Raw genomic sequence first — 20,346 nt, forward strand, 5'->3', positions numbered from 1 at the left:
AACCAAATCCTACAAACCAAACAGAGGAATGGATTTCAAATCCAATCCAATCCAAATCCCATGGAATTCAAATCCCTCAAGGGAATCCAAATCCCTCAAAAACATTCCCGCAAACCAAACGCACCCTAAGTATTTTATTTGAATAAAGGCAACAGTGACACAGCAAAGAAAGTCGCTGTCACCGAAATCTAATATCCATAGTCAAGGGGACATGATTGCAGGTTCACGCACCTTTCCAATTTTCAATCCCAATTTACAATTCCCACTATAAACAATTTACTAATTAACTTCCCCTTCAATTCACATGTTTTTGTTTCTGTGCTTTCTCAACTTTTTATCATCTTCATATCTCTCATGTTTCAATGCATTTCACTTCTTCACGGATTTCCTCCTTCACCCTCCACAGGTGCGTCTCAATTTGCTACTCTTCTTCTAACTTCATTAAACTTACTTTTGATTCACTTTGCTTTCTGGGTTTTTGTTTAAACATATAATTTGGGGTTTATCTTTGGGTAACCCATCACCTACTTGTTCTTGATGGAAAATTTGGGATTTTATTTATTGGGTTATTCTGAAAAAATAAAGATGGCTTTGGGTTTTGAATTTGATGGAGAATACTTGAATTGTCATTAATCCATCCACCCATAAAAAGAGCTGCAGATTGACTGATTTTGATGTTGAACCTAGTGATCTTCAAAACCAAAATTGAACACCTATACACAGTTTGCAATGCTTCAATGCAGTCAGCAATCAAATTCTGCAATCCATATGAAATTTGAAGTCAGGAATCACTCTTTGATCTCAAGTCATATTGCAGTTTTTGCCTTTTGGACAGTGGGATTTGGTAACTTAGGAAAACACCTAATTTGTTGGTCTTTACAAAGCAAAGAAGTCTTTGTGAAGATGGGTCTCCTAGTCCTTTATATGTTGTTTAATAGTTTGGATCATACCATGATTAGTGTGTGTAGATAGTCCAATGACCCGTACACACATTGCCAATTGGTTATAGTTAAAGGCCATCTTAAGCTTACCGAATGATTGAGTTTGTAAGTTTACTTGGTTACCCTTTATAATGCTGGTAACTTGTATATATTATAGAAATTACATCATATAAAGCACTTAAGAACCTGTATTCATGTCAAATGCTATGTATTCATTGTCTATCTAGTTTGGGCTACCCATACTTTATGCCTTGGCTAATCATCTGTGTCTAGCTATGCTTAAGCTGTTACGTAATTGAGAAAGAAAAATGTAAGTACTCGGATGAAAGTGTTTCTTACACGAGTTTTCACTCCAAAACTCTATCATGATATATATACTTAATGATTTGTTATAGACTAAGGTAGTGACAAACTTTTGTGATGTTTTTTTCTTAGGTTTTATGTTGATTAAGGCTATGCTTGGCAAACTATGCCGATAAGTTAGCTGTTTGTTGATAAGCTAGCTGATAAACTATTCACTTTTGGTAAAACTAGCTCATAAGCTAGATGACAATGCAAAATGACCTAAAAGAATAATATAAGGGGGATTTATGTAAAATATAAGAGGCATAATTGGAAAAGAAAAAAAACCCAATAAGCCATCTAAAGTAGCTTTTCAAAGAGGTCATGGCTTATCAATAAGCTCAATAAATAAGGTAGCTCATGGTTGCCAAACAAGTCCAGTGGAATCCGATAGCAATCTTCATTGGGTTGTTAGATGTTCTTATTACATATTTATCTTAGATTTAGGCTCTATATTCGATGTTTTTGTTACATTTTTATCTTAGATTTGGGTTCTGTTACTAGTTACAAGAGGGGTTGTTTTGGTTTAATATGAGCTAGTTACTTGAATGTGTTAGATGAAGCTTCATTGTTTTAGCATTAACACGATCAAGGTTCTAAAAGGCGTAAGATGCATCTCTGCCATTACAAAAAGACCTATAGATTTTGTGGCGCCTTGCGGCGCGCATTTTTTATAAGGCAGAACATTTTTCATTTTTTTTGAAATTAATTTTTTTTTGTGTTTTTAGACTTTTAGCTTTAGATTTTACACTTAATAAATTTACCTAATCACATCACTCACAGATTCATGGATTCACACACATAACATAATCACAATTAAAACAAAGTTGTAAAACCCTTCAGGTTCTATTTGAATATTTGATCACAAACTTTTTGTCCAATACTAATATATATGAATTTTCTTCTAATATGAACATGAATTTTTAATATAATTATTTCATTGAATAACAAATAGAAAACATATATGTATATTTATAATTTATATATATGACAAATGAATTTACTGCCTTATGTCACACCTTGAAAAACGCCTGTCCTCATCGTGGCATTTAAGGGTTGAGGCTTGACCTCGCCACCATGGCATGCCTCATGCCATTTAGAACCTTAACCACGATGCCTAATTGCATGATTATGACCTAGGAAGCATGGAACGGGTATGTATATTAGGTGCGATACCTATTGGATGTATGCGCTATGACATTTTTCAAATAATGATATCTTGGTGTTGCATTGTGAGTAATAGATAATGGCGAAATAGGTTAACAAAGAAACATCATCAAACAATTAAAGGAAGTCTCTAAACTCCACATCAACCAAAGTACTTGATAAACTCTATTGGGATGACATGTAGAAATATTGGAAAAAATAACTATGCAGGGAACGTGATAGATGCAAAGTAGGAATTCACTGGTTAAACAGGGGTAAACCATAGAGAACAGCTCTGGTGTCTTCATATTCATATTAAAAGTGATCCAAAAGATATTTTTTACATCAAGAAGGCATGACCTTATATCCAGCTCACTTAAGAACCTTCTAGACTACACTAACTGATTTAATATAGGAACCAATACTAACACTACAGGTGGCAACATTTTATTGAAATAGCTAATATTAGGTAAACTATGTCTTATTAATACCCTCCTCATCAGATTATCCTTGACCTCAAGGATAACGGAGAGCCCACATCAGACTCTAAAAAATGTTGTCTTCCAAGAGTGCAGCTTTCTTGATCCAAGTTGCTCCCTTGTTCTCATGCTTCCAATGTTGTTCTGTTTACCTTCTTCCCCATTATCTTCATTAATCACCTCCCAGCCATGTACTCCTTTGTATTTTCTAGACCAATCAACATGTACAACTTGTTGTCTCTACACTTGTGACAGAACATATCTTTCATTACAGAAAAACATCGATTATTCTTTCTTTTTTCTTCATATTCACTCCTTGACAATTGCTTCAAAGGGGTGTGTTGATCCTCCCTCTCATTGATTTGATGATAATTCTATAGCAACAACGATACTTCAAGAAGACAAAAACAATCTTGCATGGCAAGCTTCATTTGATCGCTGAATGCTAGAATAACACTAGAGGTCTCTTCAACATTCACTGAGGCTTGTGTAGTTTTCACACATATGTTGACAAGGTTGTAATCACTGAATACCGCTTCGGATCACGAACGCGCCAGTCACTAATCTTCAGTTTCAGTCTTCGACATTCACTGAAGGTTCTTTGGTGTGAGTTTTGTCTTCTTGAAGTGTTGCTGTCGCTGTAGGATTTACAGTGCGTGTTTCAACGATCACTGTACAGACTCAGTGATGATCGCTGGAACTGAAAAGAAAGAAACACTAATACTTTGAAAGGTAAAAGGGATTATCATCAAATCAATAAGCGAGAGGATCAACAATCTCCCCATATTTGATGATGACAAAGCAACATAAAGAAAATTGCTTTAAGGTTTAATAATAAGGAAAAATTACATATAAAGTACATGTCCTTTTAACTATTTTGGGATTTTTTTTAGTGAATCAGTTTTTACTTTATAAGTTTTCTTAAGTTACAAGTTTAAGAAAAAGTACAAGGGAAACTGAAACTAAAAGCATGTTCAGTGACTAGAGATTGTCAGTGACTGTAAGAGCATACTGGAAATCATATACATGTGTCCCTATTACTCTTTTCAGGGATCTTTTTCAGTGATGCTGATGAAATACTTATATTAATCAAAGGAAAATTACAAGTGTTTCAGTCAGTACATTTCTAGAGTTATTACATATAAGTTGTACACCGAAAGAAAAGACATAGATAAATAAGACATACAATGAAAGATAAATTTACAAGACATAATTTCATAACTAATCTAGGTCGCTGAAGTCGATATAACCAGGTACTTCTTCTCCAAGCATCTTTCGACGTAGAAATTTTCTTCTGATCTTGCGGTCTATCATTTCACCATATAAATCATTGTCCACCCAATATCTTAGATAGGCAAGATGTTCCATAAGACAAAGATTAAACTCAGACACTCTCTGGAAGATGTGTTCGCCTTCATAGTCAAGAAAAATAAATCCAAACTCAGGCTTTAGATGCATAGTGTTGGGTATGTAAGGACCCTTTGCTGGCAAAGAGAGGTTCAACATTGAGATGCCTGGCTTCTTCGAATCTTTCAGGACTTCGTCCAAGGAGAACTTTGTTTCATGTTCATTCCTCAAAGTTGGTTCGTCGTTAGGACTTGAAGGTCTTCTTCTTCCACCTTTCTTCAGTGACGGCTTTGTAGGTACAACGACGAATTTAGACATCTTCTTGATCAACTCGCTGAGGATGTCTTCAATTATCGGCTTGTGCTTTGACTTTGAGCGCTGAATGGCTTGGCAGATCCCCAGCCATTCACTGTAGCCGTACTGACCTAGGTAGGAATGATACTTTGTGACAGTTTCAAGGTTGTCTCTAGTGATGAGCATTGAGACGAGAAGTCCACCATCTTTCATCCATCCACTGATTGTGACGTTTGAGATACGGTGAGGACTTATTCTCTTGTTCAGACGATCTTCGCTCCACTTTTTGTCTCTGTCGTTCAGCTTCATTGCCTTCTCATTTTCAGCTTCTGCAATGGAAAGCAACTTAGCTTGGGCCTAGACAACATTCACCATCTTTTTAAATTTTTTCTTTGGAAGAACTTGAGCAGCAAGAGACTTGGCCAGCTTTATGTTATCTCATCTTCTCTGGAATCCTTGGACAACTAAGGCCAAACTCCATGGGTGTGGAACCAATATTTGCTTCTTCCATCTTGAAATGCTTTAAAACATCTAAGGCATACTTTTTTTGAGAGATTGCAATCCCTTTGCTGCTTTGTTTTACTTCAAAACCGAGAAAGTAATGAAAATATCCCATGTTCATCATTTCAAATTCTGACTTCATTGAGTGCTTAAATTCTTCTATTAAGGTTGGGATATATCCGACAAAGATCAGCTCGTCCACATACAAACAAACGAACATAAACTAACCTTTGCAATCTTTGATAAAAAGTGTTTGTTTGTATGGACATTTATTGAAACCATGCTTCTCAAAATAATTGTCTATGCGACTATACCAAGCACGGGGTGCTTGTTTTAGTCCATACAACGCCTTCTTTAGTCGACAAACTTTGTGCTTTTCTTTTTCTTCAACATAGCCGGGAGGTTGATCAATATAAGCTTATTCATTGAAATAACTATTAAGAAATGCCGATTTCACATCCATATGGTGATTCTCCAATTACTTTGGGCGGCTAAAGCTACAACAAAACGTATGGTCTCCATCCTTATAACAAGGGCAAAGACTTCGGGGTTGTTTGTTTACCTCTTAATAGTTTCATTAAGAGGCAGTCTCTGAATCATTAAGAGGTGAATCTTGTTTGGCAAAAAAAGGGGTCTGCCTCTTAATGGTTCTAAAACCCCCTGAATGATTTTGTACCATGGGTCTCCCTTAACCATTTAGAGCCCTAATTTCGTTGTAAATAATTACCAGATAATTATATTTCATTTTGCACTATATTATTAGAGCCTCTTAATCATTCTGACCACTTAATCATTCATCACCAAATCATTCAGCAACTGCCAAACAGACCCGAGTCGTTGTAATCAATACCAAGCCTTTGTTTGTAACCCTTTACCACTAACCGTGCCTTGTGTTTCTCGACTTCACCATTTTTTTTAATTTGTTCTTATAGACCCATTTCACACATATGGGCTTGTGTCCCTGTGGTAGATCAACTAAATCCCATGTATCATTTTTTATGATGGATTCGATTTCTGAATAGTGAATCCATTGCCTTTCTCCACTTGTCACTCTTAAAGGCTGCTTCAAACTCTACTAGATTTGCATCAGCGAATAACAAAAAATCTATCAACTCACTATTTTTGCATAGATATCACTTATTCTCCTCATCTTTCGTGGTGATAACCTAGGAGAGTCAAAAGAGGAAGACGAAGTTGATGATGAGGATGGAGTGGATGGTGGTGATGGGTTAGTACGTACCTGGTTCATGTTATCATTGGTGTTATCTTGGTGATCTTCCAAGCTTTCATCTACCAGAATAGTGGTTGTTACATCATCTGTTCTTTCATTCCATTCTCATGCTTTATCTTCCATAAATAACACGTCTCTACTTATAATTACCTTGCTTTTGGAGGGGTTGCATAATTTGTAAGCTTTGGAACTTCACTATAATCAGTAAAAATGCATTTTCATCAAGTTTCCCTCGATTTGCATTAGGGACATGTGCATAAGCTAAGCAACCAAACACCCTTAAATGGACAACTGAAGGTTTGAACCCACTCCACGCTTCTTGGGGTGAAATACCTTGTACACTTTGAGTAATTGCACGGTTTAAAACATAAAATGCACATGCAACCGCCTCAGCCCAGAATCTGTATGGTAATCCCTTGTCCTTTGACATTCTTCTCGCAAGCTCCATCACGGTTCTTTTCTTTCTCTCTGCGACTCCGTTCTATTGTGGTGTATGACGAGTAGATCTCTGATGTTTGATGCCATTTTCTTTCAAGAATGTCTCAAATTGATGAGATGTATATTCCCCACCTTTATTGGATCGCAAAGTTTTAATCTTGTGCCCACTTTGATTTTCAGTAAGAGCTTTAAGATATTTGAAGTTTTCAAATACTTCACTTTTCTCATGCAAGAAACAGACCCATGCTTTCCTATTGAAGTCATCAATGAAGGTAAGTACATACCTTTTCTTCCTATAGACGGTGTTCTCATTGGTCCACAAACATCCGTGTGGATTAATTCCAAGGGCCTAGATGCTCTCCATGCATCATTGTTTGGAAAGGAGTTCCTATAAAGCTTTCCAAGAGCACAAGCTTCACATTGTTTGCTTGTATTGTCAAGTGTTGGCATGACATGGACCATTTGGGTCTTGCTCATATGGCTTAATGATCCGAAATTTAAGTGTCCAAAACGTGAAGTCTCATTTTGTCATCAATAGGCATGCTAAATGCTGACAGCCCATCTTTGTCAAATTTCAGTGGAAACATCTTGTTCATGTTCATCTTGCTTAACCTTGCCCAACAGATTTCCGTTAGGATCTTTGATAATACAGGGTCAACAAAGTGCATGTCATACTTTCTTAAGACCAATTTCCCAAAACTCAGAAAGTTGTGTTTGAGGGCTGGTACAAAGTACACATCACATATTCTTTTTGTGCCCACTTTGGTATTCACAAGAATGTCCCCTTTCCCTGGAATGATGTGCTTTCTCTCATCTCCTGTTCTCACTTCCCTTTGAGACTTGGCATCTAGTGTTACAATTATGCTTCTATTTCCTGTGATGTAGTTACTACAGGCGCTATCCAAATACCAAATTTATTCAAAAGAACGTCTCTGAGTTATCATATGTCATAAACATAATATCGCCTTCCTCCTTCTCATGCATGAACGTGGAGTCTCTTTCTTCGGCTTGTTTCTTGCTACAGAACTTAATGGTGTGACCATAACGGTGACAATGATAACACTAGATTTGGGAGAGTGGTTTCTTACGTCCTCTATTCTTAGACGTCCCCTCACCATGATCATCACGATTTTGATCCAACGTCAGGACCTTTTTCATGGCCTTTTCCTTGCCATTTCCCCTTCCCATGGCACTTCCCCTTTCCTTTATCATTAGAGTTTCCTTTTGAATGAACTTGGGCTTGAAATGCTTGGTCTACTTGAGAAGTATAAAACTGTCTTAGTCGCAATTCATGAGATTGCAGAGTTCTTAATAAACTCTCAAGAGAAAGGGTAGATAGGTCTTTGGATTCCTATTGCCACAACAATGTATTCAAACTTCTGGGTTAAGCTTCTTAGAATCTCTTCTACGATTCTCTCATGATCTATGGTTTCACCATTTATAGGCATCTGATTTGTTAAGGCGATTACCCTACTATAAAACTCCTCGATCGATTCTGCATCTCTCATTCTGAGATTGTCTAGTTCGCATCGCAATGTTTGAAGGTGTATGGTTTTTGCTCGTTCTTCTCTTCGATAGGTTTTGTTATAACATTTCCCAGGCTTCCTTTGATGGTAGGGATGCAGAGATTCTTTCGAATATAACCTCATCTACTGCTTGGTAATGAAATACAACGCCTTCTTATCCTTTTTCTTATTTTCGCGTAATTCATTGGTCTGTTGTGAGGTTAATCCGGCAGTGTTTGTAGGTTCATTCACACCGTTTTCCACTATACTCTGCAGATCTTGTGACTCGTACAAAACTTTCATCTGAATACTCCATTGATGATAGTTTCGGTTGTTCAATTTGGGTAGTTGTGGCTGTAACATACTCCCATTATGAGACACCATGTAAACGACTTTCTTCTATGATTTGTAAGAAGGTTTCTATCCAAAAACTGTGGCTCTGATACCACTTTGTTGGATTATCACAAACAAACTTAATCCACTAAGGATTACCACAGAGAAGTTGTCTTCACTAAGAAACATACAACTTTCATTAACCACAAATCTTACATATGTTTACATATATATATATAGAGAGAGAGAGAGTTTGAACCATCACAACATTTCATGGTTGGCGGTTGAATACATAACTGTCATACATAACTAACTTATAACTACCACTAACTTCAAGTCTAGATTACCTAAGTTCAAGAAAACAGGGGTAAACCACAGAGAACAGCTCTGGGCTACTCAAATTACACAGAGAACAGCTCTGGGCTACTCAAATTACACAGAGAACAGCTCTGGTGCCTTGATATTCATATTAAAAGTGATCCAAAAGATATCCTTACATCAAGAAGGGATGACCTTATATCCAGCTCACATAAGAACCTTCTAGACTACACTAACTGATTTAATAAAAGAACCAATACTAACACTACAGGTGGCAACTGGTGGTCCCCACTTATGTAATATATAATCATTTTATTGAAATAGCTAATATTGTATACTATGTCGTATCAGAACAGCAAGGGAAAGAGGCTCATAACATAATCACTTTGACTAGTCTATATGAATAAAATGATAGAAAGAGGAGTACGTCTTACCCTTCCTGGACCACCCCCCGTGGAATTTACTTGGTTCATTTGGTATAATTTTAAAGAGGAGTGCAGTGTGAAACAAAACAAAATGTTAAAATTCTAAACATTGGGCTGTAAATATTTTATATTATACGGCCATCATATAATATATATTTGATTTGAAGTGTTCTATCTCATTCGACTATAAGAATTATGCATTGCGAACAAAAGTTTGAAACTAGGCGAACTATCAAGAAGACAACATACCCATGTTGCATCCAACTTAACTAAGCCGTGTCGAAGTGATATTGTTGTTACTTTGAGAGATGGGTGCATACCAACACCAGTGCATATGTAGTCTCACCTGGAGCTATTTCGTACCCACTGCAAATACAAAACTCAAACGCAAGTATCGGTGGTTCCAGATTTTGACATCCAATGATCAGTTCCTTGGATCATTGTGTGTTTCATTGTCTAGATCAAATTTGGATTGGATGAAATAATGGTCTTATCTGATCCACAATCTAACTAAGTTGTGATCGATTAAGAACTGCATCCCCCAAAGATTGAGTCATGCCTAAATTCAATGCGTTTATTTTTGGCTTCTTACTGGTTTTTTGGATAAATTTCAACCCAATTTTCAAAAGTCGAAATCGCTTTTACATATTTGTATTATGTAATTATAATGCACTTATATGTTTTTAAAGCATAACACTTGAACTATAGTGATGAAACACGGTGTGCATGCACTTTTATTTGAACCATACCGATCTTCAATAGCTACTCAACCTTTTATGAAAAATATTTACATGACATTGAAATTTACGATAAAAATTGTTCTTTTTTACTAGAATTTCTTCTGTCTTGATCTGCATTTTTTTTTTTTTACTTTTATTTCTCTTTGCTCTTTGTTTCTTGTGTAAATTGATTAGTTAGAATAGAACAATGCTTTCGAGTATGTTTTTGAAACACTCATAGGGATGCTCATTACTTAATTTGATTTTCGATTTTGATTTTCAAAAGTAGTATTTTAAACTTTGGTAGTTGTAAATTGAAGTAGTTGGATTTGAGCCTATATCGCGTTCCTATGTATACAGGAAAAGTTGTCTTGTATGATATATGCTTTTATCATAAGAGTTGAGGTATTATGTTTTACAGGCTTGTATGGTACGAGAACAACCACTCTAATCTTTGCGGTAGAGGAGAGGTAGTAACATTTATATCAAGGACTAAACGAACCAAACTAAACGGACCTAGTAAATCCCACACAAAGGTAGGCTCAGGAGAGGGTAAGATGTACGCACACTTACTTATACCCCGAGGGGTAGAGAGGTTGTTTCCATGAAGACCCCTGACTTGCAGCACAAATCAATATAACAAGCGAGTACGATATAGGACAAGTAAATGAACAATGTAACATGTCAGAGGAAAGGAAAGGCAGAGAGGTTATACAAACAAGGCGACGGGAGCACGAAGCACAATATAAGCAACTACAATTACATGAAGAGAATGTAGGACTAATGCACAACACACGTGGAAACAGTAGCATACTTGTAGGGTAGGAAAAAGCAAAGCAACCCTCCAAAGGCCGTATGCGCTGATAACCTCACTGCCATCACACTACCCCTTTTCTCGTCTCACCCTCCAACTACTCCCAACTCTTGTTTCCTCGCCCAGCTACAGATCCCTACCCATAGTCCTACATCTCCAAAAGCTCCTATTGGATGTTATGTTCTTGGAAATGTCTGAGGCTGCCATGTTCGTTCTTAGCTGCTCAAGGAGTGTACGCATTATTTTAAAAAAATTAGTTGCCACACTTTATAGATTCTGAAGGTGCTCATATTAATGTATTTGTAGATTGTACACATATTAGACAAAAAGACTTGAGAAATAACTTAAGAAAACTAATCAGAGCGTAGACAAATGTAATTCATTACAGTGCTTGCTGATAACACATTATTTTGATGTCACGTCTCCAAACACAAAAAAAGAAACTGCTTAAATATCAAGAAAAACTGAACATACAGCAAATGGAATACGAGAGTGGAGGCACATAGTATAAACTACTGGAAAAGTGAGATGTACAGTAGAAACAAGCAGAGAAAAGAGTGTGTATGAATATGAAAGTAGTTGGAAAATGGAAAGAGATAAAAAACAAAATGTGAAAATCCTGATTATTTGGAGGGTTATTTGCTTTTAGATGTCCAAGGTATTCGAGACTTGTTATATCCTTTTTTGAACCTAGAAGTATTAGAAGCCTTCAACATAATTTAAAATGATGAAAAATGTGGTAAACCATTTATATAGAATAAGTCAAGGTATATAGCTCACACACCTGAACCAAATTGGAGCAGTTCCTGATTTGGCCAAGCCTTATCCAAGTTATCTTTTTAAGATTTAATAAATGGGTGTACACCCTGACAAACCCAATCTGCACCCAGTTCGTACCCAATGTGCACACAATTTTTAACTCAAGTTTTGATGCTCATTGCATTTTAGCTTCTAAGCTGTTCGGGCATTGTTATCAAGATATAGGAACATGCCATTTTGGACATTTTCTTTCTTTATAGATGTCTTTATACTATCTTATATAAAATTTAGGTAAAACTCTTAAATTTCAAGAGTACAACATCTATGAAGCATTAAATACAAATCGTTAATACATTAAGAGTTATGAACAATGATGCATGGGTTTTGGAAATCCATCTCACCGTTAATCCCTTCCCAAAAGAAGATAAAAATAAAAAAATAGAACATTTTAGCATATTTATTCATTTATGTACAAATTTGTATGATTACAGGTTTTGTGATTTATATTGTGTTTAAACATAAATTTTTATCTTTTTTGATGAAGAATCGCATAAACTTTCCGTTCTCGGTTTATATTAAATTTTACATCCCGCTGCATCCCAGGGTACACAGCTAGTAATCTCTAAGGAGGCATTTGGTTTGATGAAATGGTTTTATAAGATTTGGATTTCGTGAAAGGATTTGGAATTGGAGGGATTTAGAATCTTTGGTGTGCTTGGTTGGTAGGATGTGTAATGGAATTGAATTCCAATTTTTAAAAATAATTTTTAAAACAAATTATAAAATAATATAATTATCTTTGTATTAATTGATTATTAGGAAACAACATAATTTAAAACATTATTAGACACAAATGCTACCAAATCCCGCAAAATACCAACAACAACTCCCTTGTGGGATTTCAATGAAATCCCTGAATTTCAAACATGGGATTGGAATGGAATTGAATTCCAAATCCTACAAACCAAACGGGACCTGAAGTTCTGTTTGGAATGTACATTAACAACTTCCACGGAAATATTCAAGTCCTGCCGAACTTTTTCTTGACTTGATATTCAACATTGTTGCATGTTTGTTACAGGTCCATCTATCATAAGGAAGGCTTTATTTTATGGAGCTAACAGCTACTTCTGATGTTAAAAGATAGCAAGTTTTATATGAGGGACCCTGAATCCCCTTGAAGTTATCAAAAGATTGCAGAATTTCAATTCTTCTTGTTTGTTCTACTTGATTTTTATTCCTAATCTCGTCGACAGAATCATCATTGGTTGTTCTGATACATGCAAGGATCACCGAACTGTTTTAAGATTTCTTCTCTACCTTTGTTGGACGTTGATTTTTTCTGTTGGAGCCGTGGCCATTTGCCTTGAACTTAACAAACAAAAAAGGTGCAATTTTGTGGTTGTCTTAAGGTATTCTCAGTTTGTTCAATCTAAAAATATTCTTCTATTACTTTTATTCTTGTCTTTTTTAATAATTGGGGGTGTCCGGGTCAGTTTGTGTGCACCTCTGGTTGCTTTAAGAGGACTCGAACTAGTGACCACCGGGAGCAACCAAGGTCTTACCAGTTAAGATACCCCGAAGGGTTACCTTTATTCTTTATTTCTTGTTCTTGTGGGTTAATCTAGTTTCCAGCATGAAATGTATTTATTGGTCAAGGTCTGAAATCAAAAGAATTATATTATTCGCGACATCATATGGTTATACGGGGTTTGTTTGGTTTAGTTTACTAGCCATATAAATTTAGTGAAGTGTCGGACCATTTGTCGGTTGTCAGACATACATTTCCACAATGGCGAAAATTATATTATTTGCGACTTCCCTAACAAGATGCAAAAGAAATCTTGTGACTAACATATGCAATGACTTGAATTCTTTCTAGATATTTTTACCATGAAGCTAGCATTAACACCAATGGGTGATGTTGAAGATCCAAGTTATACGAAAGACGATGAGCATGATTTGTGGCCTCTCGATGAAATCAACCCAACAAAAGCGAGATTCCCTTGTTGTTTGGTATGGACTCCTCTTCCGGTGGTCTCGTGGTTGGCGCCTTTCATTGGGCATGTTGGTTTATGCATGGAGGATGGAGTTGTCGTAGATTTCTCGGGTTCCAACTTCGTCAATACTGATGATTTTGCTTATGGTGCTGTGGCCAGATACGTTCAACTTGACCGTCAGCAGGTACAACTCCTTAATTCTCGCACTAGTCTCTCCTCATGACTCAACCATTATTGATTTGTTCCATCATTTCTTATGTGAAAGGTACACGAGTCTCCAACCCGGGGTTAGTCACTAAAGCAACATCTCTAGCCTCTGAGTAGAGGTATGGTATGCGTTAGAGATGCACAAAAGAGTCCAAGCCCAAAGCCCGGCCTGAAAAAACCTGGCCTAGTAATCCCGGGCTAGGGCTAGGCCTAGGCCTGGCCATAAAAGCCTGATCAGGCCGACATTACTTTTTCAAGGCCCAGTTAGAGCCCGGCCTGAAAAAGCCTGATCATGCGCTCTTTCAATCCCAAAGCCAAGCCTGGCCCCGGGCCTAAAAAAACCCGAGTTTTTTGTGCATCTCTAATATGCGTATATCTTATTCTCCCCACACCCTACCTCTATGTGGGATTTACCGGGTGTGTTTGGTTTGGTTTGGTTTTAAAAGGTACACGAGAAGATTACTTCCGTTCCAAGGGAAAACAAGAATTAGTTATTTTAGGAGAGATTAAAGCGAACTTTGCAAAGGAAGAAAAATAGACAAGTCAAAAAATTGCCTATTTTGCTGAATTTCAAGTGTATGGTCATCTAATGGAATGGCCTTAATGAGTTCTTAAATAGGAGACCGCCCTTTTTATAAAAATCAACTCGATGAACTTCAAATGACCAGCCTTCTGGTGTAAAATAATCTGCTCCAAAATCTTGAAAATACTACAATAATATTGGTTTGTAAAAATGACACAACTATACATATTGTATTGTTTTTGAACAGTGTTGCTTCCCCTCTAACCTCGCCAGTCACACATGTAAGTACCGTTACAAGCATACAGAAATAGGCAGCGCTATTAGTTGGGACGATGCTGTCCAGTCGAGTAGGCGTTATTTTGAGCACAAATCGTATAACCTCTTCACATGTAACTCCTACTCGTATGTTGCTAATTGTTTGAACCGGATCTGCTATGATGGATCAATGAATTGGAACATGATGAGTGTGGCGGCCCTTGTACTCTTCAGAGGGCGGTGGGTGGACGCCATGGCGGTCATTAGGTCGTTCCTGCCATTCACCGTGATGGTTTGTTTCGGTGTAAGCATCGTTGGGTGGCCTTTCTTGATGGGTCTTATGTCATTTTGTCTCCTCCTTATTATCTGGTTTTGTGTTGGTACTTTCTGTTTGAAAAATGTGTTGGAATGTTAGAAATGCAGACTGGTTTTAAGGAGCTTGATCTCATAACTTTTAGCAGAGTTGAAGTTTGGCTTTTTAGCCCAATCCTTGTTGCAAGGGGTTCACTTCTGAATAAAGATTGAAGTGTTTTAGGATAGTGATATTTATGGATCTAAACCAACTGTGGGTGTTTGGGCTGCTTATGCGGACCTCAATTAATTTCACGGGTCATGAAGTTAAAAGTGAGACAAATCATGCAAAAGTCTTGTGGGGATTTGAACCGGTGATCTCTGTTAAGGATCCGACCAGTTAATAGGTATAAGACCAAACAATTGTGGGACATATATAAAAGTGTTACATAAGTGTATAGGACATTTTTAGTCGCTTCCAATAAGTTCTTTTAGGAAAATAAAGTGTATTACCACATGTAATTATAGTTCATGACAAATTAAAAATTGTAATAGTATTAAGCAAAAGAGACTAATCAAATTATATATATATATATATATAGAGAGAGAGAGAGAGAGAGAGAGAGAGAAAGAGATTTGGGTCTGTTTTCGTAAGACCCGTGAGACTACTTTCTTACACTTGTTATTTCACAACAAAACACTATGAATGTAACTTTTACAGTGTTTTTGCTGTGAAGGTTCATATCTTTTTTAATTCACATCATTTTGATGTGAAATTTCAAGTGTAAAAGAGTGGTCTTACGAAAACAGTTTGGTCTCACGTAAACTCAATATATATATATATATATATATATATATATTATGAAATGTAATAGTCGTTCTATAAACTTAATTTTATTGTGGTGATATCTATTAAGGTTGCAGTTGGTTACAAGGTTTGGCCTATCTCTAAGCATACAAGTAAATGGCACTCAGTTTGTTCTTGTTGTAAGGCACAAAACTAGAAGAGATTAGAGAAGGTTTGGTCTACGTTGGATATCAAAACATTAATTAACAGAAAGTTTACAACATTTAAAAAAAGTGAATGCTATAAGAATGTTAGTTGAAAGTTACATAATTTATGATATCATTGAATATATACAACCATGATTAGGTATGGTTTTAGTATATTTTATCTCATGTTACATTTAATTAATCTCACCAACTATTCCATCAATTCTAAAACAATACAAGTTAGGTTTTGGTGACTCAATAAAATATCATGAAAACGGTTCACACATTCTAATTATATCTCTCTCTCTCTCTCTCTCTCTCTCACACACACACACACATATATATATATATATGTATATTATATAGACCGTGCATACGCTAAGATTATTTGTTAACCATGAAAAGAGTCTACAACAAAATTGAGTTTATAGGACACCTCCAATTTCTAAGCATCCCAATAGACCGCTTTATAGAACTTAATTTATATGACTAAAATATAAAGCGTCCTATCTAAAATGTGTTATAATAAGTTTATATGACGTTTTTGGGCATCTTAACAAGTTTTTTAGAACATTTTTAATACAAATTGTCGCATTAGCAACTTTATAGGACACTTTTAAGAAAGTGTCCTATAAACTAAATTTTTTATAGGACATTTGTTTTTATAGGACAATTTTCAAATAGTGTCATATAAAGTTGCTAATGGAACGCTTTATATTAAAAGTGTCCTAAAAAACTTATTACGACGTCAAAAAAGGTCATATAAACTTATTACAACGCTTTTCAATAGGATGTTTTATTTTTTTTTTGGTCCTATAAACTAGGTCTTATAAATATCTATTAGGACGCTTAGAAATCACAAACCATTTAGACAAATCACAAACCTTTGTTAGATTATGTTCTTCTATCATCATGCAATTAATATTGAGGATACAATTATAATTTTTTTTGTCTTAACTTTATTTTCATTAATAGACGGTTACAAAAACATCAATCCCATTGTTATAACTAAAATAATATGTTTATTTTTGTCCAAGTTATTGGTGATTTGTTGTTTTAATATAATAAAAAAAAACTTAGATGTTCTATCTTCAACATATATGTAATCGGCACATTCTTCACATCAAAACACTGAGTTTGATTTATTGAACGATAGTAGTGGTGTAGGAGTGTTCGTTATATAAATATTCATAATCGAGATATAAAACATGCGTGAAGATGGTGGAACACAATACAAAAAGATTATAGATCTTATGATTAAGAAGTATTGTGTTCACATGTGAAAGTCAATAAATTGAGTGTTTACCAATGTTGATATGGTGTATATAATTATTTACATGTGTTCCAGTGTGTTCATAAAACAATATCTATATACATCTAACATTTGGCTAACATGTGTTCACAAGCGAAACATATTGATCACATGTGAAAGTCAATTACTTTAGTGTTCATAAGTTTTAAATAGGTGCAAATAAGTGTTCATAAATGTTCCCGTATGTTCATATGTGAAAGCGATGGAATAAGATTAGTTAATAAGTTAGCTATATGTTCATATGTATTTATAAGTGTTCAATACAGTGTTCATAATTCAACACAGATATTTACTTTCACTTGTTGAAGCAAAATGCTAAGTTCTTCATAGAATGAATTTAACATTAGCAACATCAATTTCAATGATCTATTTGGAGTTTGAAGAACTTTTTGCAATGATAAGATGTCAAAACTGAAGTTACTAAAAATATGACAATATCATATATAATTGTGCTATCAACTTTTGAACTGCTTTTATCCCTCAGTAAAGTTTACGTCTGCACCCTGTTTTAGTTTATTAATTCATCAATCATCACAATAGTACACAAACATTATTCTTGCTCATTAGTTGACGTGCGAGGTTGCAAGCCATTTTTTCTTTGTTCGCAAATGAAACAAAGTATTAGTTGTAGATGCAATGAATGAAGCAATGTACTTGAAGCAAGTGGGCCTTCTACCTCCACACGACATTGCTCCGTCAAGATTTCTCCCATTGCGGAAAATTCCCCACTGCTAAAAATGGTGATTTGTTTTAGGATATGGTGGTTGTGATTTATGATAGTCAATGTACAACCCACCTTGCTCAAAACTTATCTTTATGCACAAGAAGGAACCATATACATGTTTGAGAGTTTATTGCTATGCACTTAGAAAAGTTGATATCATTCATGAAAGTTCATACAAATGATAATGTAGCCTATATGTTTTCAAAGTCCTTGAGTTCTGCCCTTTTTGAGTGTTTCTCGAAGATCATATGGTTGTTCAAGTGTTAGTGTCACGTTGTGGCACAGTGGGAAGAGAGATGGTTTGTTGTATATCTGAAGATTCACAAGCTTTGTGTTTGTTGTTCGAAATGTTTGACTTATGTTGTATGGCATTTTGGTTTAGTTTTGCATTCATAGGCGACAGTTATGTCAAAACTCATTAATGGTTAAGTTATGGGTTTGTTTATCATATTTGGGAATTATATTGATTGGATTATTGTTGTGAGTGTCTTAGCATCAAGGTGGACTATTATTTTTATGTGATACGTAAGACAATGATAAACATGACATTGTATGCAACATACATGTCTGTTATAAAGAAGATGAATGTGTGATTCATTACATGTGAATTGGTCATGCAAGTTTGAGGTTGCACAAACAAGTCGCCTATGTCAAGGTGGCTTGTGGTTGCAACGTCATAGTCACCCATGAAGTCGCGTTCATCTCAAAGATGTTACTATTCAAAGACCAGACCCACCAAGTTGCCCTAATTTATATCTATAATCTATGTCATATTTATGACAACTTCTTCCCACCCTTCATTCGTTAGAAGGTTAACACAGTATTATAAAATTGAGTTTATAGGACACGTAAAGTGTTTAAGTATCTTAATGGAGTGTCTTATGAGATTTAAGTTTATAGCAACAAACTATAAAGTGTCCAATAAAAACATTATAAATTTACAATAAGTTTTTATAGGATGTTTTTAGGTGTCGTAACAAGTTTTTTGGACATGTTAAAATAAAGTATTATATTAGCTATTTATCTGGCGCTATTTGAAAAAATATCATATAAATGGATTATGACACTTCGGAAAAATTCCATATAGAATATAGTTAATACGACAATTTATTTTTAAGAAGTCCTAAAAGAAATTTATTACAACACCAAAAAACGTCTTATAAACTTATTATAACACTTTTAAATAGAACACTTTATATATATTTTTGGTCTTATAAACTAAAGTCCTATAAGACATTCTACTAAGGACACTTAAAACACATTTAAACGTCCTATAAACTCGATTATATGATAGTGAGAGATGATGTAGGTGATTTTAGTGTCATCAAGCGTTTTGGTGTAATTGTGATTTACTTGAGATCAATTAAAACGATAAAACAAACATACGTAAGTTAGGTAGTGTAGGAGGAGGTCAAGGGGGTCGTGTCCCCTTGCAGGGTCCTAGGGGGAGCGCCCCTGGTGGGGTTCCAATTGGTGGTGGTCCCCTTGAACTTAGTAATTTTACTAAGTGATAACTAAGTTCTTGGACTTAGGAATTTTACTAAGTCATAACTTAATATTCAGCTTCAGGTATCAGTTGTCGTTGATAGGCTTCAGTTGTCGTTGAAAAGCCTTCAGTTGTCGCTGAACAGCTTTCAGCTTATCGCTGAACATGTCTTTAATGATGACACGTACCTGGTGGTTCTAGAACTTAAATTCAGTTATAACTACCCTTTGACCTTATCTATTAATGATTGTAACCGTTCAACCGCCAATAACCATCGATCTCTCATTTAAATATGTAAAACGAGAATCTGGGTATATATCTCGTTTTTCATAGCCTGTGGAAACGAGAAGAAAACTCTAAAATTATCCCAATACGAAATTCGTGAGTTCTAGGCTAATAGGGTCGAATTATTATATTCGGGAAATGCTTTCCGACATGATTATTGAATTTTATCTGTCTTATACACAATCCCTAACAAATCCTTTGTTGAGTACCTTTAACTTATTCAAAGTAAAAGTATTGTAAATGAAGAAACAATTATAATATTCTTTTGATCATCAATATAAAAATAAATATCTCCTATCTCCATTTCGTCGTCATCTATAAAACATCACTTTCATAGGAGTCGTCAAATCGTACTCGATTAGTAATTGTGATATCTTGTGTTTTTATTTGTGATTCTCGTATGGTATAACATCACAATGAAACTAACCAACTGATGGTTAGTTATAATTAAATTGTACTCAATTAATAACCGATAATGTTGGTGATGATGAGTCTATTTGAATGAAATATTATAATATTTAAAGGGGAGTGCTAATGGCACCTCTTAATAGGGGTGTGAAATTCTTTGAAATTTAAACCATGATTAAAAGTTAAAATCAATCAAAATATAATATATTTTATTATTATTACTTTATATATTAATATACATATCTATAATTATATATATATATATATATA

The 20,346-nt window shown here is 35.2% G+C and overlaps 1 protein-coding gene across 6 annotated transcripts; it reads left to right on the forward strand.

The window, feature by feature from the left end:
- Positions 1–298: 298 nt before the first annotated feature.
- On the forward strand, positions 299–15,113 carry LOC112504798 (protein REVERSION-TO-ETHYLENE SENSITIVITY1). 6 transcript variants are annotated; one of them, XM_025108752.1, is made up of 5 exons: positions 346–406; positions 12,674–12,774; positions 12,849–13,004; positions 13,475–13,776; positions 14,570–15,113. In XM_025108752.1, the coding sequence occupies exons 4-5, from the start codon at positions 13,486–13,488 to the stop codon at positions 14,990–14,992; spliced, it is 714 nt and encodes a 237-aa protein (XP_024964520.1). In that variant the 5' UTR covers positions 346–406; positions 12,674–12,774; positions 12,849–13,004; positions 13,475–13,485; the 3' UTR covers positions 14,993–15,113. The 6 variants fall into 6 exon arrangements, with proteins under 6 accessions (XP_024964519.1, XP_024964518.1, XP_024964523.1 ...); XM_025108751.1 differs by having other exon boundaries at positions 299–406; positions 12,674–13,004; XM_025108755.1 differs by lacking the exons at positions 12,674–12,774; positions 12,849–13,004 and adding an exon at positions 13,858–13,879 and having other exon boundaries at positions 306–406; positions 14,570–14,651.
- Positions 15,114–20,346: the final 5,233 nt, after the last annotated feature.

This window comes from Cynara cardunculus, unplaced genomic scaffold, assembly GCF_001531365.2.
Source record: "Cynara cardunculus var. scolymus isolate 2C unplaced genomic scaffold, CcrdV1 Un_Scaffold_6930, whole genome shotgun sequence".
Taxonomy (NCBI): domain Eukaryota; kingdom Viridiplantae; phylum Streptophyta; class Magnoliopsida; order Asterales; family Asteraceae; genus Cynara; species Cynara cardunculus.